The 26,711-nt window shown below is 45.1% G+C and overlaps 1 protein-coding gene across 1 annotated transcript in view; it reads left to right on the top strand.

Moving 5' to 3' along the window:
- Marchf4 (membrane associated ring-CH-type finger 4) overlaps positions 1–24,405 on the top strand; it is a 111,299-nt gene extending 86,894 nt beyond the window's left edge. The window contains exons 3-4 of the mRNA XM_032901318.1: positions 4,608–4,800; positions 23,932–24,405. Coding sequence (XP_032757209.1) covers positions 4,608–4,800; positions 23,932–24,299 — 561 coding nt within the window. The 3' untranslated portion in view covers positions 24,300–24,405. The remainder of the gene's footprint in view (positions 1–4,607; positions 4,801–23,931) is intronic.
- Positions 24,406–26,711: the final 2,306 nt, after the last annotated feature.

Genomic DNA, 26,711 nt, shown 5'->3' with positions numbered 1-26,711 from the left:
CATATGGGGTTAATGAAAAGAGGGAAGGAAGAAAGAAGGAATAGGAGATGGGGAAAAAGGAAGGACAGAAAGACAAGAAGGGGGAGGGGAAGGAGAGAAGAAAAGAGAAAAGCAAAGAGAGAGAGAACAGGCAATTGGGAAGAGATGGTGGAAAAGTGAAGCTTGAGTTTAAACCAAGAGCTTGAAAAGCAACTGGGTAGACCAGATGGCTCAGTGGTGTTTTCAGACTTTAATATGATATGGTTTACCCAGGGAGTCCTAATAAGTGGATTACAATTCACTCATCTAGAGCAGGGTCCTAGAGCTTGCATTGCTCACAAGCAGGATACTCCTGCTGGCCCACTGACAACACTTCCTGTGACAAGGGACAGAGTGGGAAGGAATGGAGAAGAAACAACAAAGGGAGGCAAAGAAAATGAAGGAGGGGGTGTACAACACTGAAGAAGTCATGATGACAGAGCAACAGAGGTTCTATGGGAGGTAAGGGACTACAGGGCCAGAATTAGAGATCTGTCAGTCAGATTGGAAGAACTCAGGGCTCTTTCTCCTCTCCTCCTCTGTTGACATAGCTATCTTCCCCTCAATTGCTGGCAAGTCCTATGTCAATCAGCCAAATCAAGCAGTTTACTAGTAAGAATAGCGTATAAGTATACACACATACACAAGCACACACTCACAGAGAGAGAGAGAGAGAGAGAGAGCACTCTGTTTCTGAAAATACCTTCACATACACTCCTCAATCAAGTAAGCAGTCATGTAATCAATTAGCCAGCAAGACAGTGTGAGGATGGAGACAACAAATGCCTGACAGTTTCCCTCTTCCATGAGTGTGGCAAAGAATCAACTTTGAACATCTGAAAACATGTAGAATTGTCCTGTAGCATTCTCCATGGGGTAGCCTCAGGAATTGGAGGTGGGAGGGAGGCATTAGATTCCCAGGCATCTCAGTCTATTGATGGAAAGCCTCTCCTGACTGCTGTCTCCATCTTCAGCCATTTGTCTCAAATGAGGTGTCTTAAAATAGCAGCGCTGAGCAACAGCTGATTCCAAGTCCTCAGGGTGCAGCGGAGGTCTGAGCGCATTGACCCACCCCTTTCTTTACAGCTGACTCAGGCCTCAGGAAAGATCAGATCCACAATCTATGAACTCACTCTAAGACACCCCCATCTTGGTTCCACCTTTGACTCATATAATGAAAAAATCATTCAAGTAAAGCTTTTTTTCTTGGCGTAAAGAAAAGGTTATTTTAAGTCTACGTCAGGTAAGCAAATGGCAGTGCCGGCACCATCAGTCTGTTAATCTATTTCCAAGTTACTACCCTGACTTCAATTATGAGTTTCTAGGCACTGGGGACCTCTCTGATTCTGTTGGTCCTGGAAACTCAATGGTGTGTGCTGAGTAAATGCCAATTCATTTTTCTATATAGAAGTAGTTTGGACTTGAAACTGTGCTGTGTGGTTGTGTCCTAAATTGTTCCAAGTGTGTGTCCTGGACTCCTCTGGCCTAGTCAAGTGTCATACAACTGTCTGCTCTGCCACAGTGCCGACCCTCTATGCAAAATGCCCAGCTGGACTATCTGTAGAAGTTAGGGCTGGCAGGGCTGTCTAAAAGTCAACAGAGCAATGGATAGAGTTTAGCCATCAGAGCAGGGAGTTACCTTCCCATATGTCTTGGCTCTCTCACCTCCTGGTTTGTGTCCCAGGCAAAGATGTAAGAAAGTGTTCATTATGGAACATAGTATTAGTGACCTTCTCAAAGCAATGTTTGCATCTAGAATAAATACTGAGAAAGGACTCATAGCCTTGTGGATCTTGAAGCCCCATTGCCTGCTTCCCTCTTTGTCTTTAGTAGCTCTGAACAGCAATTTCATTAATATTAGCTTCCTGTGGTTTTAGTTAACCATGGCTGCCTGTTCCCCAAAAACATTAAAAAAGAAACTCCAGAAAGAATTAATAACTTATAATTGCATGCCTTCCTCTCCATCCTACCCAGGACATGAGTCATCCCTTTGTTCATCCATCCAAACCATATATGCTATTCTCCCATTAGTTACTGAGTAATCACCTTGGCTTGCAGATTACCTGGCATGAGTCATCAGAATACTTGGTCTACTACTGTCTGAGGCTTCAGGTATCTACTCAGGGGCCTTAGAATGCATTCCCCTTAGATGAGAGAAGACTATGATATATTAATGAACATTTAATTACTGCTCATTAAGTATTAGTTCATGTGTAGTATCATTTGAACCCTGGAAACAACTCAATGGAGTACTATTATTATTCAGTGCACATTAGGTTTAGACAATGGAGGCAGAGAGTGATTTGTGGACTTGTTGGAGGGTGTACAGCTATGAAGCAGCAAAGCAGGTTGCTGTCTGCAACAAGAACCATGGTTCCTGAGTCCAAGCACCTACCCTACACATAATGATACATAATACAGGCACACATACACATGTATGTTCACCCCTGCCTTGACAAGTTTATATGCGTCTTTACTGAAACATAGTGAAGAATGGCCTTCATACCCTGACTTCACGTTTAACACCCACAAGAACCGATTACTTCCATCTTTAAAGGATGGAAAATTGACCTTCATCATGATTTATGGTGACTTCTTGCTCATACTCAACAAGTTTGGGGACACGGCTCAACCAGAATTGGGTCCTCTGATGCCTTATTTGGTGTCCCTTCCTGGTGTATAGAAGAACATCTCCTCCTTGCACTTCATCCATTGCTTTTTACTTCCTGATGCTGCAGAACTGGAGTTCACATGGAGAAAGTCTTATGATCTGGGAATCAAAACCTCATTTAGAATGAGATTCTGAGGGCTGGAGAGATGGCTCATGGTTAAAGAGCACTGTCTGCTCTTCCAAGGGATCCAGGTTCAAATTCCTAGCACCCGCATAGCATCTCACAGCTGTCTATAACTCCAGTTCCAATGGATGTGACACCTTCACACCAATGCACTTATAATAAAATTAAATACGTAGAATGAGAATCTCGTTATTCGCTTATTTGTTGGCAACAGGGCTTTGCACCACCAATGCCCATCTCCATTCACAGCCCTCCTGTTAGATCTCAGAGCTCTCTGCTTCTCAGTCTCTCCTTGTGGTGCCCCCTGTTACCTTCCATGGAACCTCACATGGGACAAGAAGGAACACTTGTCAACAGCACCTCATCTTCCCTTTTGTTCACCACACTTACTTTAGTGGGGGGTGGGGGGACATCAGATGGCTTCAGACTGAAAGGAAGATTGTCAGGATAAAGAGGACCTTTCTTTGCTTCCATTTGGGATTATGAAAGAGGAGGAGGAGTTGGGGCTTACTGGTGTCAACCTAATTACAGTTAGAAACTCTCTGTTAGACTGTGTAGGGTTAGCCCTGGAAAAAGCATTTATTGTACATGAGAGAAGTCTATATGATAGGACCATCTTCTGGAAAATGCCTTTGTTATGTGTAACCCTAGGCTGGGGAAGCACTGGAAAATTTAAAGGGCTAATGCTCTGTAATGGGATGCTATCAGTATAATTAAAAGTTAAGGCCCATGCCCTATATCTGGACTAAAACTGAGATATTTTCCAATACCTACCATTCCTTGGAGGAATGGGGCCACTGGCCTACCCCATCTGAGGCTAGTGATGGCAGAGGGAGGGATCCCTGTTGTCAGGTGGAATGTACTTTGCCACTCCTCTGTATTTACACCACAATGATTCCTGGGTATGTTCCAGGAAGGACATAACATATCCATGATGGATTGCATATTTAAATTCTTAGACTTATGTGGTCCTGAGGTTGTGGGTGTCACAGAGCAAGGGCCTTGTCTAGTTTTGTCCATTGCTTTAGTTCCAGCATCGAGAAGAGTGGCCAGGCACATGGAAATGTTCAATACTTATTTGCTGAGTGCAATGAGCATAAACTAAAATCCTACTCAAGGCTAATTTAGGACATTGCTCCATAGATGAAGCATAGAATCATAGAATTCCATAGCCCAAACTCACCCACACTCCAACCTCCAACTCAATACTGCTGTAAGTACACTGGTGTCTTTCTTCCTTTAAAAAAAAAATAAAAGGAGTTAAAATACAGTTAGTATATTGCAAACTGTTTGGTTTTTTTTTCTTACTCCCACATCCCGTGTCTTCTCCTTCTATGTCAAATTGTTGATCTCTAACATGTATAGAAAATGGCGTCTAAGGTGGTGTGGTAGAAACAAAACAAAGGAAGACCTATGCCCTCTTGGGCCTATTAGTGAGGAAATCAACTGTGCTGCTCTAGAAGGAATATTCTGGCACCTTGGAACAACACCCACACTAGCTCTTTGTTTTTCCTCTCACCTTCTGATTTCTATGTTTTAGAAAATCAAATATAAGGGTCTCCTCCTCCACCATGCCTGCCCAGAGCTCGCTCCTTACAATGATGTCTGATCAGTTTAAATGGTACAGGTTTCCTCTGCATCAAAAGCATAATACAAAACTGCAAAGATATCCATTATACTACAAGTGGAGAAGCCCTGGTTTAAGCTCTATGCCAGTGAGCTGGAGCAGAAGTAAGAGTGTGGGAATGGGAGACAGGCCCTCAAGCAGCTAATCTGTTACTCTCTCCTTCTCAGTGGCAGGCCATATCCCTGACAGTCATCGAGAAGGTTCAGATTGCAGCCGCCATCCTGGGTTCTCTCTTCCTCATCGCCAGTATCTCTTGGCTTATCTGGTCGACCTTCAGTCCCTCAGCAAAATGGCAACGCCAAGACCTCCTCTTCCAGATCTGCTATGGGATGTACGGCTTCATGGACGTGGTGTGCATAGGTGGGTCCGAGGGCTTGTCTCCAGGAGAAGTGATGAGTTACCTAGTAAGAAAATGGAAAAAAAATCCCCCAAGCTCCCCTCTTCTTAGAGGCCAAGCAGAGAAGCACTGGACTTGCAACCCAAGATCTAGGATGAGGCTATAGCTTAGGCATAAGAGGTGGGTGGGAAAGAAGAGGGGGGCCAGGCAAAGAAGAAAATTTGAAGTCATTGCCCACTGTCTTGCCCACTTGAAGACAAGGATGAAGCTTGACTCTGAGGTAGAGGAGATCGGTTGGTAAGTTCATCTGCCTTGGACAGGGAGTGGAAGGCTTCTTCTCAGTTGCATACCCTACAGTCATGACGTGTCATGTCTATACATCAAAATACCCAGAAGCACCATGATGAGAACTGTCTTTTTATTTTTCTGTATGAATGTATGTACATGTGAGTACATGCGAAAGTTTGCACATACATGCACATGTAAGTGTGCATATGTGCAACACACACATTTCAGGGGGATGTCAGAAGACAACTTTGTATGTTGTCTTCAAATGCCTTTCACCTTTAGTTTGAGACAGGGTCTCTCCTTGTCCTAGGACTTTACCAGGTAGGTTAGATGAGCTGGTCAGCAAGCAAGTGCCAGGGATCTACCTATATCCACCTCTCTTCTCACTATTTCCAAAATTATAGACATGCTACCACAGGTCTGGCTTTTTTACAGGGACTGCGGAATCAGAACTTAGTTCCCCACACTTGTAAAGCAAGCCTTTCTGCTAACTAAGCCATCTCTCTGGCCCCTACCTCTTTCTTCTTCTATAAGCCTGTTCTCATATCCCATATTTCCCTAATCTAGTCCTTTGAAAGGAATGTGTAGGGCTGGGGTTCCACACAGGCCCAGGAGTTTGGAGAGTAGGAAATAGAACACTGTCCTGAAGCCCCACCCCTGCTTCACCGTGGGCTTCTGGGTAGTTATTGTTGTTGTTGTTGTTGTTGTTGTTGTTCATTCCAGGTAATATTTTGTTTGAAAGTGTTTTACAAAAAAGTGTTTTAGGAAAAAGTCAGAACCCACTTCTTTAGTTCCCCCTTCTTCCCCCACCCAATGCTCAAGTCAATGTTCCACCTCTTGTCCACTGTGGCTCATGGAAGGCTGGGTCCTTTTTCTTTCAACAGATGGTTATGGCCATTGATGGCAAAGATGCTTGCTCCATGCAAACAAGGAGGTGGAAACAACCCTGGTTATTCTGGGTGAAATTGAAGCATGTTTGAACACTGGTCATCCATCCTCATCCGGAACTTTCACATCCCCAGGCCCAGTACTGGGAGCACTGTGTTACTGAACGTAGCAAATGTTCTTCTTGACACTGCTGTGTTACCTCAAATATGCCAGACTGCTCAGTCTGACAGGAAAACATCTACTAGTTACAATTTGGCTAAGACCATGGTGATGCAGATTTCTTTAGGGTCATATAATATTAGAAATTGAAAAGACCCAGAGAATATTATACTGATCACAGAAGCCATGGGCCAGTGATGCCAGATTGTGTGTGTTTACCTAAGCCAATGCATTTTGTCTCTCTATGTTAATTCAATATATCGACCTGGAGGACAAAGATTACTTCTTTTTCAGATTGTGAAATATTGAAAGGTGCATCTTAGGTTAACTCAATAGGACAGTAAGAACTATAGTTCAGTGCTTTCCCTGGACAGGCAGACTGGCCCTAGAGAATTTTGGAAGTGAAATAAAACAGAGTGTTTTGTGACCTAGACCAGGAGCAGGAGGTGATGGGCAGCAGTGGGAGGCTATGAGCAGACTCCTGAGGTGACTATGATGGCCAGCAGAGATGCTGGTGGCTCTAAGGGTGACATTCTACATCAGTTGCTCTTGCTCTACAGTGCTGGCTGCAGCCATACGGGTCACACTGGATGGGTGTTGACAGTGTATGGGCTTTCTGCAGAGAGAATCAAGTGGAAGCTGCAGTATTCACCAAGGATATTTTTATTTTGGGTCTCAACTAGTCATTCAGTCTTACTAGAAAGCAAACTTGGCATCAGTCTAAGGAGTGTGAGACGGAAACTCAGACTTTCTTCTGCTGGAGAATCCTCAGCATGTCCCTCTTCCACACGCTTCTGAGTCCAGGCTTATCCCTTGGCTTCAAGAGCAACCAAGATCCACAGTGCCATTGCAGGGTCAACCTGAGCATGGTTTTTAGAGCCCTCTGGAAATGTGGGTTGGGAAAAATGTTGAGTAAATGATTCGATATCCAAGGTTCAAGCTTTGTGTGTTAAGCAATGCAGCACCTAAATATATATATATTTAAATATATATATTTAAATATATATTTGTATATATTTAATAGAACTAGATTTGCTGAACTTAAAATACCCTTTGACAGAGGATATAATAGACAGATAGGCTATCCAAATTCCATCCTAATATCTGAAGCCTCTTTCTCCATTGGAATCAAAACAGCACTGACTTTTTAAAAGGTGCAACCTTTTAATATTAAATATATAATATTAAATATATAATAATTATATATATTTAAATCAGAGTGTTTTGTGACCTAGACCAGGTCACAAAATATATATATATATAATTATATATATTTAAATATATATATGCTGCAGTGCATATATATACATGTACATATACATATACCTATGCATATGCCATATACATATAAATATACATATACATATACATATATTTTGCCAGGAAAAAAGAAAATAAGTTCAACACAGTACAGGCTCAAAGGTGCTAAGGCTAGAGTCAAACCATCTGCTGTTGTAAGCATCTGGATTTTCTCTGTTTTTGAGGCACCAAGACCAGTTTGTTCCCTAAAACTGCTAAATAGCCATGGATAGTGAAGAACATGTATGAGCATTAAATGGGTAGTTAGTTCTTCATATATAGATCGTTTAAAATGTTCTTATTTTTCTATCGGAGTAGTGTGGTGAGTTACAGTTCAGGATGGTGGGGGAGACTCTGTGGAGAAATTCCACTGGAAGCCAAGAGCAAACACTGTCTGTTTACTGCTTGTGAAACCAAATCTGTCTCACTCATAGCTGGATCCATCCAGCTGGCTTTCATGAGCATCAGATGTCACTGAGAAAACCAAGAGTAACAATTCAAAGAATGGTCTTTAGTTCTCATCAAAAGATTTTGCCTGACCTCGTTGCCACACTCTCTAGGTTCCCCATTAGATGCAGTTAGCTGATCTCCAGGGTTGAGGTCAATGACTTTGGATGTGAACATATCAGTGGGTAATGCAGTTCCTGATACAAATGGTCCCAAAAGACGATGCATTTCTTGGGTTAGAGTCTTAATCTCATAGACCAATGCACACAACTATGAAAATCAAATGTAAGTTAATGGCAACACAAACCACCAAATCCCTGGAAAGAATGGGGCTACAACCCTTTGATGACCAGAGGGGTGAATATTGTCATACTTCACAGGTTGGTAAAGCTCAGAGCAACTGTACACAGCTAAGCACACAGTGGAGTTGAGGATGGGACCGAGAACCTCTAGCTCTAATTCCAGGGCATTTTCTATAGCCTATTTTATTTCTGGTTGCTCTATATGAAACTATATGTACTGGTTAGGGATGACTCTTATCCTAGCAATATTGTAACATAGCAGACTTCAAGGGAGGCAGAAATGAACCCAGTCATAACCACCAGCAGCAATCAGAAGTTCGCTGGGTCCCATCTGTTCCAGGCTTGTGTTTGGGATCCAAGCCATCCACCATGGCTGCACCTTTTTAAAAAGTCAGTGCTGTTTTGATGCCAATGGAGAAAGAGGCTTCAGATATTAAGATGGAATTAGGGTAGCCTATGTGTCTATGATATCCTCTGTCAAAGGGCATTTTAAATTAGGTAAATCTAACTCTATTGATTAACATGGACTTGGCAAAAATCTCTTGATTTATATACAAACATTATTGAGAGGGCATTGAACCCACACTCAAGCATGAGAGGCAGTGATTCTAGTGTAACTTGTCCCATGGAGGGAAGTGACTACTGACACTGAAACCAGAGCTTAGGCTGAAGTCTGGATTCAGACATGAGTCCTAGGAAGAGGAAACTGGGTCAGAGGGCTTTGGGATGGCTGCATCCATTTCTTCAACAGCATTTACTGGCTGCCTTGTGCTTCCCCCATCCCCAAACCAAGAGACATTAAAAGAGAGAATGAATGAGACATATCTGTCCAAGAACTTAGTCTACAAGCACACAGTAACTCATTATGGGGAGGGTTTCTATTGGAGGCAGAGAGGAAGACAGAAGAGAGCAGAGAGCAGTGAACTCTCATAGAAGACCCCAAAAGACTTGATGAACGAACCCTACCCTTACGCTAATTTCAAAAGAGAAATTAAAGCTTGTCCAAAAGAGGGAGGAAAATATTCCTGGCAGAGGGACTTGTGTGTGAAAACACAGAAGAGCGAAGAAGTTATGCTTGGGAAGCTAAGTGGGTTTATATGGTTCAAAGGCAAAGATCCAGGGACAAGAGGTCAATGAAGAGCAATGAATTTGGGGCAGATGGCAGATGCCAAATTCCACAGGGCCATAAATCATGTGCTAAGAACTCCTACATCACTTTGCTGGGAATGTGGGAGTGATGACAGAATTTTACATAGGAAAGTCTGATTAGACATAGATTTTTAAACCTGTAAACCTAACAACTGTGGGAAGGATAGGTCAGAGCTGGATGGACTTGAAGTAGGAGGGACCCACTGAAAAATAATTATCTAAGTAGGATACAGAGATACAACACAGAGACAGTGGGCAAGAAGTGTAAAAGTGACCTTGAAATCCACATAGCCCGTGGAAAGGATGGAATGAGGCGGGCAGTCGATGGAACAAAGGGGATTGAAGGGTACACTTGACAAAGATACCAAAACAAAAGGACCACCCTTAAAATCTAGGCAGGAGGGGCAAAGGCTTTCCCTAAACCAAGAGTATGAGAAACAATTCATCATAGACAACAAAGATGAGAAGACAACTGCAGGGAAGGTTAATTGGATCCTGGGGGTGTGGCTGAAGCTGGAGAAAGGGCTTTCATAGTGGTTAGTTCTTTCCTGTCAGACAGAAGAAGATGGTGAGGGCTTTGGGCCAGTCCTGCAAGTGTTGGTGGCTGACTAGAAGAAGGGAGATGATAAGAGAAAGAAAAGCTTTAGTCTATGCACAGGAGTCTGTTGAAAGTTGGGTCGGATTTGAGGCAGATTTGGAGATCCACAGGAAAAGCTAAAGCTATGGGTTTGATAAGTTAACATAGGAGGGATATTCAGAGGAGAGGTGGCTTAAGGATGCAGGACAGGTTATGGTAAACATTTAAGAGATTGCTGGAGACAGAATGGGGAGAACAGGAGGAACTGAGTTTCTGATGTCAGAGTGGTGGGGTCTGGACTGACAGGAATGACAAGGTGGAATTGATCTAGGGCCCGCAGCTACATCTCATTCAGTGATTTGTAAGTTTGTGTCCTTAAGTGAGCTTACAATCTCTCTCCACTTCCTGATCCTCCTCTGTGAGGCTATCTAATGTCAGCATCACTGGAGGTCTGTTGGGGAATGACATGGCACATGGAGATGGTAGGTCCTCAGAAATATCAGTGACCAGGGTAGGAAGCACTCAGTCAGAGCGCAGTTCCCTTTAAATGAGCAAAGGTTTTCACAACTGTTACCACAAACCCAATTCAGTCTCAGCCAAGACAGAGATGGAACCTAAACCTGGCTTCTTGGCGTGCTCTGCTTTTATTTTGAGCAGAATCTTTTCTTGAATGGTTTTGGTTCCCTCACACACTCACCTGCCTTTACCAAGATCTACCTCTTTCTCTTCCATCATCTCTAATGATGCTGTTGTCTGTAGCCAAAGTTGACAGACCCTTCCAACAAGCCAATGGGGCAGTCTCTGCTCCAATAGGTAACATTATTAGGACTTAACAAGGGAAATTTAATTAAGAATGTTGGCACCAAAAATAATTTTTAATCAGTCCACAGACCTAAGAGATTGACCATCAAAAAGTCAACGCTGCAAACTGAGGCTGTTGTCCTTGTCACATCTATTTACACTTGTCACTTTTGAGTAGAGTAGAAAAAGAATGCTTTTAAGATCATTTCTGAACTTTAAAACAATGGTAGAGCATTTTTTTCAACAGTAGAGCAAAATGTTAAAAGTATAGAAAAGCTGTTTCTTCCGTGCGGTCCCTTGAGGTCCTGTCTTGTGATGCATAGATATTTAGCCTCTGTCCTTAAAAAGTACAGAGATTTAACTGGTAATAGGAAAAGGACAAAATGATTGTGAAATACTTGTAATTTTAAATCTAATTTTAGGGCCAGTGAGATAGCTCAGTGGGTAAAGGCACCCTGGAATCCACATGGTGGAAGGAGAGAACTGACTCCTACAAAGTTTCCTCTGACCTACACACACACACACACACACACACACACACACACACACACACACAAATAAATATATAATTTTAGGACTTCATTTTAATTCAAATGAACTCATTCTGGGGTAGAAGTGACTCTATCTGTTGAGCTGTTAATTAGGAAATTGAACAGGGAGTGGGGACAGCCTGGTCTGATAGAGTCTAGGAAACCAGAGTAGTTCCTAACAACCTTTATGGCCTTGGGCATACATCCTCTTTATAAGTGATTTCCTCATCTATAGGATGAGAGTGTTGAACCTGATAATCTCTGAGAGCCTCCCAGCCTAGGATTTAGAAGTTACCTACTGATAGTAGAGTCCTTAAAGGTTGACAACTGTGGCTGTAAGGAATCCCCAATAATGCTGGACTGGTCGTGAGAAGTATCAACCTCACAAATGGATGAGAGAGTGCTTGGCCTATACTCTGTTATCTGCAAGTAGGTTGTCCAGTTTCTTGATAAATGTTGACTCATATCTTACCACCCAAAGCTTCCTGTACACAGTCATCTCTCTCCACAGCAAGGTTGCTGGATGTACTGAGTGAGAGAGTGATGGATTTAGAAGAAAATACGCCAACTGAGCACTACCTACTTCACAGGATCCCCCACAAAGAGGCATTTCACTCTTCCAGATTAACCCACAGAGCCCAAAGTATTTTAGAAACAACTCTTTGGAACTGGTCTCAACATCAGACAGATTCAGGAATTCTATTGGTAGGTTTGTGATAAAGAACAGACCCAACCGAATAAATAGCATAAATGCTCAAACCAGCTAAGACACTTGGGGGATGCCATGACACCTGTCATCAAGACACAAAGCATGCTTCTTTGAAGGTGTTAGGGAAATCAAGCAACCTATTTCACACAACCATCAGTGGTTGAACCAAGTAAGATTCCGGAGAACTGAGGGGTGCTCCTCCTCACAACGCTCGAGGGACCCAAGTTCTTCCCATTCTGTAGCTGTATCGTCTTTAGGCTTTTAAGCCTTTTGCTTCTATCTAGCAGAAAACTGACCACAAATAAGGCAGAACCTTCTCTGACACTTTCCATCCAATGTCTATTTCTTAAATGTTGGCCTGACTCTGTTCACATTCACCCCAGGGATGTGGCCCCTCACAGTCCATAAAGGGAAAAGGAAATACCATTCTTCCCAGCGGCAGCTTTGTACGGAGGGAGGATCACGGTGGGCTTCTAGCCATCTTTATGGCTGTAAGCCCACCACACTGAGGGAAACGTTCTGAGCTATGATAGTATGGAAGAAAAAACACCCGAGTTCCCAAATATTATCTGTTAAAGCCTCAAAGATTTTTAAAAGCCCAAATTCTCCATGGATACAGAATATGTCAGTTATTTTTGCATTACTATAACCAAAACCCCTGACAGAAACAACTTAAACCGGAGTCGTTTGTTTTGGCTTGGGATTTCTCAGGCTGCAGTCCATTCTGGCAGAGAAGACACTGAGGTGGGAATGACTGTCTACCAAGGTAGGAGCAGGTGGTGGAGGGTTGTTCAGACCATAGAGGACGGGAAGCAGAGGAAACAGCCTGGAACAGAGAGGCGTATAACCTTCAAAGCCTCCCTCCAGCATGACCTACTTATGCCAGCCAGGCCCCGCCCCTTAATGGCTCCACAACCATCAGAACAGCACCTGAGGCAGGGTCTTGAGAGCCTGCGGGGGACATTTCAGATTTAAACAATAACTCAGAGTTTCGGTAGGTCTGCCTACACAAACAACTTTTTAAATTTATAATAACATATGTGAAGCAAGCCTGGCTATGCCTGAGAAGCCCGAAGATGTCTCTCCAGAGAGTATGAGGTGGCTGTGCCAATCTGGCGTCCCCGGCTGCACCAAAAATAGCTGGCTATATTTATTTATTTGTTATTTAGGTAAGATGAAATCATGCGATATTTACTTAATAATGATGATAAAATAATAACCAGCATTCATTATGCATTATTTTCTAAGTACTGTGAAAAGAGCTTCATATACTGTAGGGCTTTTCCCCTTAATCTTCTTTACCCCATGCAACTCTGTGGCATGGCTGCTATTACATTGCCCATCTTCCTGATGGGAAAACCAAGAATGAGAGGTGACCTTCACAGGGCCTTTGATCTAGAACGCAATTCTGTGTTGGCCACTGTTAAAACAATGCATCACATATTAAAACGTATATTGGGCAAGAGATCTTATTAGCAATGCTACTAGAAACCGTACATAAACATACACGATTTAAAACACAGTTACCTTCTCCATGGTTGTTTGAGAGGTGTGCACGTGACCTGGAGTGTGGGAGAGGAAGGAGCACCAGCCCCACAGCACTGCTCTGGTTCAGATACACCTAGGGTGATGGCGCCACTTCCTAGTCTAAGTGCACTTCCTTGGACAAGGAAATGTCGTCCCTGAGCTCGGTTTCCTCTTCTACAAAATGGAGATTATTAGATGGCTTGCTTCACATAAGTTTCTGTCATAAATAGCTCATTTTGCAAAGCCCTTTTATGATGACAGAATATTGAAAAGCATTCAAGAGACATTATCCTCACCATGGCTGGCAACCTCCTCATCACCTTCATCATCACCCTTTAGCATCGATACCACCCAGTGTGGCTGAGGAATGCCTCATTTTCATATTTCCTCATGAAGGAATCCTGCAGAAAAATCCCCGATTGCACAGATCCTTGCAGAAATGCACCCTTCGGTGAAAGCAGTGTTTATCTAAGGCTCCACATTTTCTCTCCGCTATCCAATCCTATGCATAATTATCACTTCCTTCCCAGGCACTTCACCACCATATTTATTTCCTCAGAAAAAAGGCTTCTTACAGGTCTGTTTTATCCTGGGTGAGCAGAGGGGCTACAATGGTTCTGACTCAGAAGCGTCAAGACACGCACTCTGTACCTTGACCAAGAGCAACCAGCCCCATCAGGTGACTGCGAGATGAGAGTTCTGGCAGAAGTCATATCAAAGGGACGTGCCCCTCTCAGTGCCTAGGCACTGACAGAACACTAAAGGAGTGGAAACAGAAAAGAACTGGGTCCCAGTGACCCTCATCGAACACTCTGGGCATCTAACACCCTTTGACTCTTTATTGAGGGATTGAGGCATTGTGATCTTCCCGTCACCACTTCCCTGGGGAGGCCCCTAGCAGTGCGTCTTGGCCACACTGTGAGAAGCATGAAGATGTGCTCTGGAGAATCCTGAGCAGGTAGAGGACAATACAGTTTCTCTCAGAAGCAATCCTCTGAGCTCATCACCCTAACTTATTTTGCTTTCTTCTATACCTGCCTGTTACTTTAGTTTAAGTACCAGGGTTGCGTCTTTGAGGGGTAAAATCTGGGAGGTGGGTATTTGACAACAGTGGAGCTTCAGGTAGGGATGTAAGGTCACACCCCACAGCTGTCTGGCAGAGGCGAAGTATTTTAGTTTTAATGTGACAGTCCCTATAGGGTCATCAATTTGAACTCTTGAACCCTAACTCAGGGATTGAAGGGCTGTGGAACCTTTAGGAGGTGCGGCCTTTCTGGAAGAAGTGGATCGCTCAAAGTGGGTGTTGGCGTTTTATAGCGTGGCCCCGCTTTCTAATTGCTCTCCACTTGCTGATTGTAGGTGCAGGGTGATGTAGACCCTTCCTCTCTTAAACTGCTTCTTGTCAGGTATTTGGTCACAGTAATGAAATAAAAAACCAACTAATTTAGGAAGCCATTTAAGGGAATAGGTTGTGCTGCATGAAAGGCTATGATGGTGGGAGGGGAGGCCCCAAAGGGAGAGCTCGACCCCACCCACGCCTGTGGAACCAGTTGGTCTCTAGAGTGCCTTTTGGCCTGGTGTGCTATTCTCTACAACAATGGCTCCTCCTAATGATGGAGAAGGAGAATAGTTCCACAGGAGAACAGATGCTCGAGGTGACAGGTTGGCAATGAAGGAGGCAGGAGACACCCCAGTGTCCTGTGTTCTCCCTCCAATGACCCATTTCATGTGACCTCAATGTTAATGCCTGCCAAGTGCAGCACTCAGGACTCCTCATCCCATCCCGTCTCATAAAAAACTCTGTGAGGAAGGGAATACCGGTTCCAACTTGCTGATGAGAAACTGAGATGCACAGTAAGCAAGTTCTTTGCTGAAGCCAAAAGGTTTGCAAATGGCAGACACGCTATTATTCTATATGTGCTCATGGGCAGGTGATTGGCTCTGAATTGTGAGGACTAATGGTCTTGGGTCCAGGGAGTGACCATTCCTACCATTGCCCTATATTTTAGCATCTAGTATATCTGGAGAGAGTATTCTTTTCAACTTTATGTGTGTCTGGGGTGTGTGTGTGTGTGTGTGTGTGTGTGTGTGTGTGTGTGCGCGCGCGCGCACGCGCACACTGGGCACACCCATGCATGTGGAGGCCAGAAGTCAATGTCAACTGTCTTCCTCAACTTCTTCTCTACCATATTTCTTTTTGAAACAAGGTCTCTCACTGAATCTGGACCTTGTACTTCATCCATACTGGATGGCCAGTAAGCTCTAAGGATCCTCTATATTAGCTTCCCCAGAGCTGGGATTAAGGACATCTGCCACATATGTTTTACATGGATGTTCAGAATCCAAACTCAGTTCTTCATGTGTGTACTTTGTTAAATTTCTTCCTCTTCCAACTCTTCTTTTTAAGTTAAAATGTAGCCAGACAATGGTGGCACATGTCTTTAATCATAGCACTAGGGGGGCATAGACAGATAGATCTTTAAGTTCAAGGCTAATCTGGTCTACAGAGTAAGTTCCAGGACAACCAGGGCTACACAGACAAACCCTGGGGTAAAACGGGGGTAAAATGAAAAATGAAATATAACCTGTGCGTTCTGTGCAGTAGAGGGCAGGGTAAGGACTGTGTGTCGGCAGTGCTTCTCATCATGTCCCTCCATGAGCAGCGTCAGAATCACCCGAGGCTGCTTTGAGATGCGGGTTCTCAGGCCTGGCCCCAGACCTACTGACCTAGGCTTTCCAAGGATAGAGCCGGGAATCTGTGAGTTACTGAGCTCCCTGAAGATTCGGATATACACCCAGGTCTGAAAAGCACTATTTTAGAGTTGCCAACAGCCTTTATGTCATTTAAGCCAGGACTGTAGCAAAAGATGAGGGTGTGGAGGTGATTTCTGGGTCACTGGGGCCATAAGAGGTTTTCCTATAGACTTCTTGATCAACTTGGTTTGAGTTGTGATTGGGCACATGGTAGAAAGCAGTATTGTGACTGTGTCAGAGTCTCAGAGACACAGAGTGGCACGAGGAAAAGACAGCGTCAGATTAAGGTTGTGTCTCTCTCACAAGAAAAACCCAGTGGTCAAAATGCACCAAGGGGCGGTTGGGATTCCTTTTTAGAGAACTCCTTGCTGTTGCTATGGTTATAGGGTGCGGAGGAGCTGAAGTGGGACTGCCTGTTCGTGGTGGCCAGCCTTTTCCCTCCTCATAGTCTAAGCAAAAGGCCATTTCAGCTGAAGATAAAGATAAAGGGAGAGCGACGACAAGAGAGGTGTCTAACAACGTGGAGAACCTAAAACCCTGAGAGAGAGAGAGAGAGAAGCCCCAAAGCTGGTGAAGTGTCTACTCTTCTGAAATTGGATTTATCACAAATGCAGCCAAGATTTGAGTACATTGCAAATAATTGCTCAGTGGCTGTTAAATTGCATAGAAAATCCCAGGAAAGGACTCAGTTAAAATTTACTACATTCTTTCCTTCCATCCTTCCCATTCTCCCTCCCTTTCTCCCTCCCTCCTTCTATTTTATTTTTCCTTTCTGGTTTGTTTTTAAGACAAGATCTCATAAAACCCGGGCTGGCTTCAAACTCTCTGTGTAGCCAATGATGCCTCTCCAGCCACACGCTAGGATTACAGGCTGTGTCACCACACTGGTCCATGCAGTACTGGGAATTAAATGCAGGGCCTGGCAAACAAATGGCAAGCATTCTACCAACAGAGCTGCATCCTCACCCTGTCTTCCTCCCATCGCTCAGGCTCTCCGGTTAGCCCTCTTTGCTCACCAGAGTTCAAGTTCCTCCCCAGTTCACAGCCATTTCCTACCCCTCATTCTTCTTTGCCACCATGTTGGCATCCGCCCCAGCAGATGAGCCCAAACTCACCTTCCTTGGTTTTAAAGAATTCCTCCATGCAATGAATCAATAAGTCATTCCTGAAGCAGAAGGCTGAGGGGAGTGAATGCAAATGAGGTAGTTTGTGTTTTTCCAACTTTTTCCAAATAAGTGTTATCTAGAAAAGCAGGTGCACTCCTCCCCACCTCAGCCACCTATTCATTAAAATGGTTTAATTACTGCCTGAACGCTAGACAGGCAATTAAAAGGCAGTATTCAAACCAAAAATTTAAGGCACCCTCTTCAATCAGAGTAAAACTGTCTGATCATGAAGCTAATTAAAAGTGGAGTGTAGATTCCAGCCAGAAAAGTTTGGGGCCTCGAAAGCCCCCAGTTCTCTGTACCCAGGCCCAAGTTCCTCCTGAGTAAGTCTCTGTGCTGTTCCCAGTGCAGCATTGGCTGTGGAGACTCCGTCAGAGCCTGTAGTCTGGAGAAAGGCACACAGCAGCATATGCAAACAAGGCATGCTGGAGAAACAGACGAATAAATGACTTCAGCTCCCTCAGTGCATACTTATACAGTTAAGGGTAAACAAAAGTAATGAGAGTTAGCACCCTTGGGGGCCGAGGGGAAGGGAAGCCCCTTTGTCCAGCACCCATCACACCGAGTAAGGCTTAAACTACTGGGACAATTTAGATGTTGGTGTTTCCTCCCAGAGAGATGGCGTTTACCCAGGGCTAGGAAACAATGTGTCTTTCAGTGAACCCTTGAAGATACATAGAGAGAAACGCAATCTCAGGAGCGGCTGGATACTGGAAGAAGTGGCAGTGGGTGACAGCTCTTTTCTCCCAGAGTCTGCATTTGCCTTTCAGGCTCCACTTCCTCACCTGTGGAGGCACAATGCTCTGGGATCCCAACTGGTAGATCCTGAGAGGGGAAGGATCGGGGTGGGAAGTCTGGGAGCTAAGTGACCTCAGGTGCATGAGTGCAGAAGAGAATCTCCGGGAGGCAGCTTCAGTGAGACAGCTCATTTTCATGGAGGGGGGAGGCAAAGGCTATTTAAACATTTGGGGGTGAGTGTACAACATTGGCAGAGGGCCAGGGTGCTGGAGGTGCCTCATTAGCATGAGGAGGGGCTTGCTGGACTTGACTTTAGAAGGAGAAAGGAGGTTTAATCTGGCTACATGTCATCCTGCAGTGGGGGCAGAGGTGGGGGCACAGGGCTATGTACACCCAACACGCAGGCCCAGGGCAGGGCAGTAACGATCCTACCCCTGCCAATCTCAGGATGAGATTTCCAGAGTCTGGACATGCCTCAGCCCTACTCTTGCTCCAGGCCTGTTCTCCGCAGCTCCGTTTCCCTATCCCCGTATGCATTAAAGCAGAAAAGCTCAAAGGTGTTCCTGTTCCAGACTTGTGCTGTGCTGAGGAGCCTAGGGTGACCTCAGTCCATGCAGTTCCTATGAGCTAACTCTTGCCCTGAGGTTTCCATAGATACAGGTCAAGTCCCACTGTCATCTCCACTGTCACCGGTTCAGAATCCAACCGCTTCATTCTTTAGACAATCATTCTCTTCTTGTTTGGCTTATTCCTTCCGCTGGACTCTCCATGGTGACCCATGGTCAACAGGTCAACATGAGTGACTTCTCTGGTTGCTTTTTTCGTCAGAGTGGCTGGACTCTAAGATACTGAATCCCTGTATCTGTCTCTACGGTGGCTGTGCGTCCCTTCTCAGGCAGTGGGCCAGGAGGTAGAGTCCACAGACATCTCCCTGCCTGCCGCTACGTCCATGCCGCCTTTGCTCCTCTGTCATTCAGAAGCCTCTGTCCTTTCAAGTGCATCCCTCTTTCTTCACCACCTTTCTCCTCAGTGTTTCTGGCTGCTGGCCGGCCTCGCTGACCTCTCAGGCCTATCTGCAGATCACTCACACATTCCCTCCACCATTTCCACACTCAGCATCTTCACACATCAGTATATCACCTGCTTGGAGGTATCTTGGACATGTATGTGGCTTGTGGCTTGTGGTTTGCTCTCTCTCTCTCTCTCTCTCTCTCTCTCTCTCTTTCTCTCCCCCCACCCCTCTCTCTCTCGTGTGTGCATGTGTTATTTGTTTTTTCCTTTTATTGAAATTGGATTTTTCCCCTCACATAATGTATTCTGATTACCATTTCCCCTCCCTCTACTCCTTCAAGTTTCTCCCCACGTCCCCTCTCATCTCAATATACCCACTTTCTGTCTCTCATTAGAAAACAAACAGGCTTCTAAGGAATAATAATAAAATATAATAAACAAAAATATAATAAGATAAAACAAAAATATCACATCTGAGATGGACAAACAAACAGAAGGAAAGTAGCCCAAGAGAAGACATGAGAATCAGAGACCCACTCGTTCCCACATTCAGGAATCCCATAAAAACACTAAATTGGAAGCCATAATACAATGGATCAAAACCTGTGGGTCATAACCCCTTTAGTGGTCCAAGGACACTTTCACAGGGGTCACCTAAGACCATGTGAAAAACACATATATTTACATAACTATTCAGTACAGCGCAAAATTACAGTTATGAAGTAGCAACAAAAATAGTTTTATCACTGGGGTCACCGCAACACAAGGAACTGTATTAAAGGGTCACAGCACTAGGAAGGTTGAAAAGCACCGCCGTAATATATACACAGAGGACCTGGTGCAGCCCTGTGCATCCTGTGCGTGCTGATTCCAGGTCTGTGAGTTCATATGAGCATCAGCCCTGTTGGTTCAGGGGGCCTTGTTTTCTTGGTGTCCTTCATCCCCTCTGGCTCTTACAGTCCACTTCCTCTTCCACGGGGTTCCCTAAGCCCTGGAGGGAGGGATTTGATGGAGATAAACCATTTAGGGCTGAGAGTTCCAAGGTCTCTCGCTCTCTGCATGAGGTCTGGCTGTGCATCTTTGTAATCGTTCCCACCTGCTTTCAGATGAAGCCTCTCTGATGATGACTGAGATGGGAACTGATTTATCTGTCTTTCTGGGTCTGAGATAGCTCACTCTACATGATTTTCTTCTAGTGTTTTGTTTTCTAGTATAGTTGCACTGCACACTTATATTGACATTTTATCTTTTTCTTACAAGTGACTTCTCTTTTTGTTGTATTTTGTTTACTAGTTATCTATTAAGGCATTCCATTAACTAAATCTTATAGCATCTTATGAACTGTATTTCAGGACAGGAAAGGGGATACTAAAACATATGTGGGGGTTATATATAAGAGCATTCACTAAACTGTTTGGTTTGAAAGCATGAAGACCCTGAGTGGGTTCTGGGACTCCAAACGTAGGTCATGCATGGCAAGCACTTTACCCATGGAGTCATGTCCCCAGCCATGGTGAGAAATTTCTTGCTATACCATTATACAGCAAAACATAGGACATAGAAAACCATCGGTCAAGGCTCTTTGTAAGTCATGTGATCTGTTCAAGAGGAGTGAGTTCTCATGGCCTAAGCACTGTGTAAAGGACCCAGTTTTCAATACTAACTCATTGGTAACATCTGAGTGCTAAAGAAGATGCACTTAAACAACAATACCATCTAAGATGCACTTAAACAACAATACTATCTCTGCTCCCTAAAATTCCGTCACCATCTGTCTTAGTTAGTTTTAGTTAGGGTTTCTATTGCTGCAACAAAATGCCATGACCGAAAAGTAAGTTGGGAATGAAAGGTTTATTCTGCTTATACTTCTGTATCACTGTTCATCACCGAAGGAAGTCACGGCAGCAACTCAAGCAGGACAGGAACCTGGAGGTAGGAGCTGATGCAGAGGCCATGGAGGGGTGCTGCTTACTGACTTACTTCTCATGACTTGTTCAGCCTGCTTTCTTATAGAACCCACCAGCCCAGGGACGACATCACCTACTATGGACTGGGCCCTTCCCCATTGATCACTAATTCAGAAGATACCTTACAGTTGATCTCATGGAGGCACTTACTCAACTAAGGCTCCTTCCTCTCTGAGGACTCTAGCTGTGTCAAGTTGACACAGAACCAGCCAGTATGTCATCCTAAGACCTCATCTTTATGTATCTCATTGCCGTGTAGCCTACCAGTCGAATGTTTAGCAGACATCTTAAATTGACCATAACTAACACATGACTGCTAATACTGCGGTAAGTAGAAGAATGGCCCCCAGAGACACACAGGGCCTCATCCTGACACTGTTAACCTTTTGCGAGGGGACTTTGCAAATATGGTTAATTTGAGCATCTTGAAGTGAGGAAATTATTTTGAGTTATTTGGGCGGTCTGTCCGTGTAAACACAAGAGTTCTTGTTAAGAAAGAATCAAAGAAAAGGATCTGATGACAGATTAGTACATGTGACAACAGAAGAAAGAGGGTAGAGTGATGTGACAAAGAGGGAGAGACAATGGTCATTTCTAGAAGTTGAAAAAGGTAAGGAAATGTTCTCCCTCCAAGGCTTCAGGAAGTATAGGTCCTAATGATGGCTGCACTTTGGCCTGGTAAGACCACCCCCAGAATTGTTAGAGAGCATATTTCCACCACTGCAGGCTACCTATTGCCCTCTGGATGTTTATTCTGGCAGCCATAGTGAACTAATAGTCACCATCACCATGCAGAGCCACAGGACAACCCTGGGACCATCTACATCTCAACAAATGGCACCCTCATCATCTAGCTATGGCACCAGAACCTTCATAGTTGTACAGATGTTTCTTGTGCCCACCTGCAACGTACATCATGCCTCCAAGACATCTCACTCACTGTGCTGCCCTGTCCCAAGCACTGGGTCACCACAGCTTCCAGCTTCAATTACTGCATTACTTCCTGCTTAATTTTAGAATAATTCTATACTTGTCCCTTCTAGAGCACCAGTGAATTTTCTTAAGAGCAAATCTTTCAATGCCGTTCCGCCTTCTAAATCTCCTCAGGGGCTTCCCATTATACTGGATAAAATGCAAGCCATGATCATAACAGGGGCCCTACCCATCCTGTCCACTACTTGCCACATCTACACGGCTTGCACCTCAGTTTCAACCTTGGTCATTCCATTCCCAACTGGCGCATGCGCTTGCATTTCCCGCCAGGAACATGTGCTCTCTCCAGATCTTTGCACGCAACTCTCCTTCTCATTTAAGCTTCTACTTAAACTTGCCTCTTCCTATGAAACTTGCCTCTCTCTTCCTTCTTGCCAAAACAAGATCCCAAATGCTGTAGGGTGGTGGGCTGTGAAAGGTACCCTGATTCCTGGTCGAGATAGGTAGAATTCCCGGGGACCCTTAAAGCGACAGCAGGAGTATTCCCAGTCTCCCAGGAGATCAGGCCCCTCACATAGCTACAGCCCCCACAACCCCCATAGAGAGGTTTGAGACAGATCAGTCACATAGGACAATGCCCCAAACTCCTCCACAGGTGAGGACGTGACCACAGGTCACACAGGCTCAAGACAGATCAGTCGCATAGAAGCAGGACCACACCTCCAAATATGTAGATGAGGTATTCCCAAGCTCTCAGGCCAAACCAATAGAAAGTACCCACTGCCAGACCCTGACCTGTCCTGAAACTGTATTTAAGAACCCTACCCAGAAGGATTAAAAGGGTGCAGGAATCATTCCATCATCTGAGAGCTTCTGTCATAAGAGCTGTAACACCGCCGCTTGGGGAAGAGATCTGCTTTCCTGAAATCGCAGCCAGAAGCTCCCCTGTACCCCTTACCAGCTGGTCAGTCCTCTGCTGCCTCAGCCCAGCTGGAAACAGAGGCTGGGCAGCACCAGCAGCAGAGGCAGCAGAATCCGTTCCCCTCCCTACCCAAGTTCGCTCCCCTTCTCCTGAACCCGCACACCTAACCAGACCAGAGATCTCTGTGGAAAGCCTCCAGCACAGAAGAACCTAAGGGTTAATTAATCCTATTTTATTGTCTTCCTAGTATATGCCCACACAGGAAAGGGGTCTGGTTGGTTTATTTGCACCTTGTATGTGCCTCTTCACTTAAACATAAGCTCTCTGAGGGCAGGACTTCCTGTCTCGGACATTGCAGGATCCTAAGTGCTTTGCACACAGTAGGCCTACAATTGATATCCATTTGCCTTGTTGCCAGCTGTGGTTTGTTTCCAATGGCTCCCACTGGATTTGGCCAACATAACTGCAGGGATGCTCAGCCTGCCACACGGGTTTGTATTTGGTAACATTAGCTACGCAAAGAGCTCGAGTGGAGTTTCAGTCGTCATTCAGCAGGACCAGGATGACCACAGGATCTCATTTCTGCTGCCTTTCAAAAGTGCATGATTCATTCAACAACTGCTAAGCACAGAGCATCATGAATATGTAATACAAGGAAGGAAAAAATATTTATATTATGACGTAATTGAAGAATTTGAATTGTGCCAAGCCGAGAAGGGGACAGGATGGAGCAGAAGTAAGCCAAAACATTTCATACAGAGCCTGTCTATTTTGTGACCTTCTCCCTTCTGGTGACTCATGGAGTCTGGGAATCTAGAGGTGCTCTGGAGTCATGTGGCTCAGAGCTGGAAGGTAGATTTAAAATAAAAGCAACACAGTGAGACCCAGGTTTCCCCAGTGTCCGTGTCTGTGTAAGTTAAGGAGGTGGTGGCATTCTCCCATGGGCGTTGTCTTCTTTGCTTAGCCTCTGTTTTCTCTTCCTGCTAGGCCTCATCATCCATGAAGGGCCCTCTGTATACCGCATCTTTAAACGCTGGCAGGCTGTAAACCAGCAGTGGAAAGTGCTGAACTATGACAAGACAAAAGACTTAGAGGATCAAAAATCAGGAGGCAGGACAAACCTACAGACTTCCTCATCTGCCCAAGCCAGCATGCCCTCCATGGAAGAGGAGGCAGCCAGCCCGCCTGCCCGTGAAGAAGGCCCCCCGAGGGCTGCCAGCCACCCCTCAGGCCCTGCGTCCCAACACCACTGTGCTTACACCATCCTACACATCCTGAGTCACTTGAGACCGCATGACCAGCGGAGCACCCAGGGCAGCAGCCGAGAGCTCGTCATGAGAGTCACCACAGTGTGAAAGGAGGCCTGGAGGGAAAGTTGAGACCACACACACCCCAGGAAAGAGTCTGGGCCAGGAGGGGCCCAGGGAACAGGAATGGGAGGCAAGAATCCAGCAGTGGGTGTTGGGCTGTGGGGAGACTGCCTGAGAGAGAGTGCTGTTGTTTTCATAGCAAGGGAAGACCAACAGAAACTTCACAACACAACAATGGATGGGATGAATGGAATCTGCCCTAAGAAAACAACCCCTTCCAGAGAGCCACAAATAGCAAGACACCCAGAAAGGGGTGGGCAGAAAATGGTGGCTGGTACCTGAGGTACCTGCTGTGCCGATGGGTGTTAAGAGCAGCAAAGAGAGAAAGCAATGGCCACCTAGGGAAGAGCTTTTGTAATTTGCACCTCTCTTTCAGCCTTGGGTTTATTCCTCCCTGGGTGCTGCTTCCTAATACTGGGTACCAGACACATAGAGAGAGAGAGAGAGAGAGAGAGAGAGAGAGAGAGAGAGAGAGAGAGAGAGAGAGAGAGAGAGAGAGAGAGAGACTGGGACCTTGTAGGCTGGTGGCCCTCCCATGTTTGTTGGGGGCCTCTACACTCTGCAAAATTCCAGTGACTCAGATGGCTTTACCAATCCCTAGGAGATGGTTCGGGAAGGGAGTTGTTGGTATGCCTGGCCAGAGAGATGGGGCTGGGTCCCCCAGAAAGAACTTTCCTAGCTGTAACTACAAGTGTCATGTGAACTCAAAGAAGGCTGAGGTTTAGAGATGGTAATCTTTCTGTTTCCTTGTTTATTTTATGGTGATTTGGCTCAAAGATGTTTACAGGATGGGGGACTCACACACATGCATGTGTGCGTGGAGGAAGGCACAGACTTATGAGTATCTCAAGCACACTTCTGCTGCTGTGCCGTCAGCCTTCAAAGCTGCGAGGCCAGGGATGATTTTTACCCACTGCTGAGCTCCGTCCATAACCAGGATAACACAGTGCCATGTCCTTTTGGCCTTGGCATTCTCACAGGGCAGGCAGATACACATACACACATGTATGTGCGCATGCATGTGTGAGCACACACCTGCAAACACACACACACACACACACACACACACACACACACACACGCACCTGGGTCTGCTGCAGTGTGGGGTGACACTGGCCTGTCTATCTCAAGGAAGGCATGAACATCTAAGTATTCCTTGCTGCTTGGTACCGGTCTCCTCCCTAAAGAGGCAATTTGCCTAGTGCTCTGGGCTATGTGCTCCTGGTCCTCCTTGTGCAACCAGACACACCAAGGAGCCAATCAGGGAGCACACTGTCTTAGGAGCCCACCTGTGTGTTCCAGGAACCTGCCAGGGAAGACCACTGGGTGGTCACCTGCAGAGTTTCTTACTGTCATTGCACAATGGACATGTCATCCTTGGGTATTAAATGGACACTGTCAAGTACTTTTTTAAACTAGTTTTTAGGGTTTTTTTAAAACTCTCTGTTGTTTGTAATATTCTCTTAAAAGCTTGGAAATAAAATTTCTTTCCCTAGCACTTGTGTCCCTTTCCTGAGTTTTCTTCCTCTCTCCTTTTCCTCCAGTGAGAACCAACTTTTCTTTCTCTGTTCTGTATGTTTCCTTAGCAAGAGTTCAAAGCATTTTTACTTCATCTTTGAGAGAACAGAGGCTAGGACAGACAGGTATGCTGCCATCAACATGCATCCATGTGTATATGGATTCAAAGCTACACATGATGCATGTATGTACATGGTATATGTGTATGTGTGTGACTGCATCAAAACAATAGATTCTTGGCTTTTTTTTCTTCTTCTTCTTAACAAATGGATTCCATCAGGCCAAAGCAGGAACTACTCTCAACCCCTTCCCAGGATACTAGAAATGTTAGTGCTAGAATGACCTCTAGTGAGCTCCACCCATTGGGTCAATTTCAAAGAATTGAGAGAATCTGAGGAGAGAGGTGTAAGTCCAGGTTTCTTTGAATACTCTCCTTTGAGGGTCAGAGAACAGCACCCAAATCAGGGGTCCCAGATAAAGCTTGGACAGGTCTCAAGTAACAAAGATTGCTCCTCCTTTCACCCTGACCTGTCCCTCCCTCTTTATGATTGATGGACAGTCAGTATCATAGTTGGGACATGCATCGTGCACTATTAGTAATTGGATGCGTACCTGCTAGCAGGAGGTCCCTGGCTGGGGGAATACTTTGCAAAGATTACTTCCCAAAGAATCCTACAATCCGGAGGCTTAGAAAACACACACTGAACAATTTAAAAATAGACGACACCCAAAACTACAAAAGGGCTGGAGGGGCTGCATCTCGGTTGGTAGGGTGCTTACCTAGGTGCCCAAACCCTGGGATCAATCCCCAGTGCTACATCAACCAGGCATAGCACCACATGCTTGCCCATGCACTCAGGAAAGAGAGGAGGGAGGATG

The sequence above is a fragment of the Rattus rattus genome, chromosome 4 (assembly GCF_011064425.1).
Source record: "Rattus rattus isolate New Zealand chromosome 4, Rrattus_CSIRO_v1, whole genome shotgun sequence".
In the NCBI taxonomy this organism is placed as follows: Eukaryota; Metazoa; Chordata; class Mammalia; order Rodentia; family Muridae; genus Rattus; species Rattus rattus.
The sequence above is the reverse complement of the archived record's forward strand: the minus strand, read 5'-3'. Positions and strand labels throughout refer to the sequence as shown.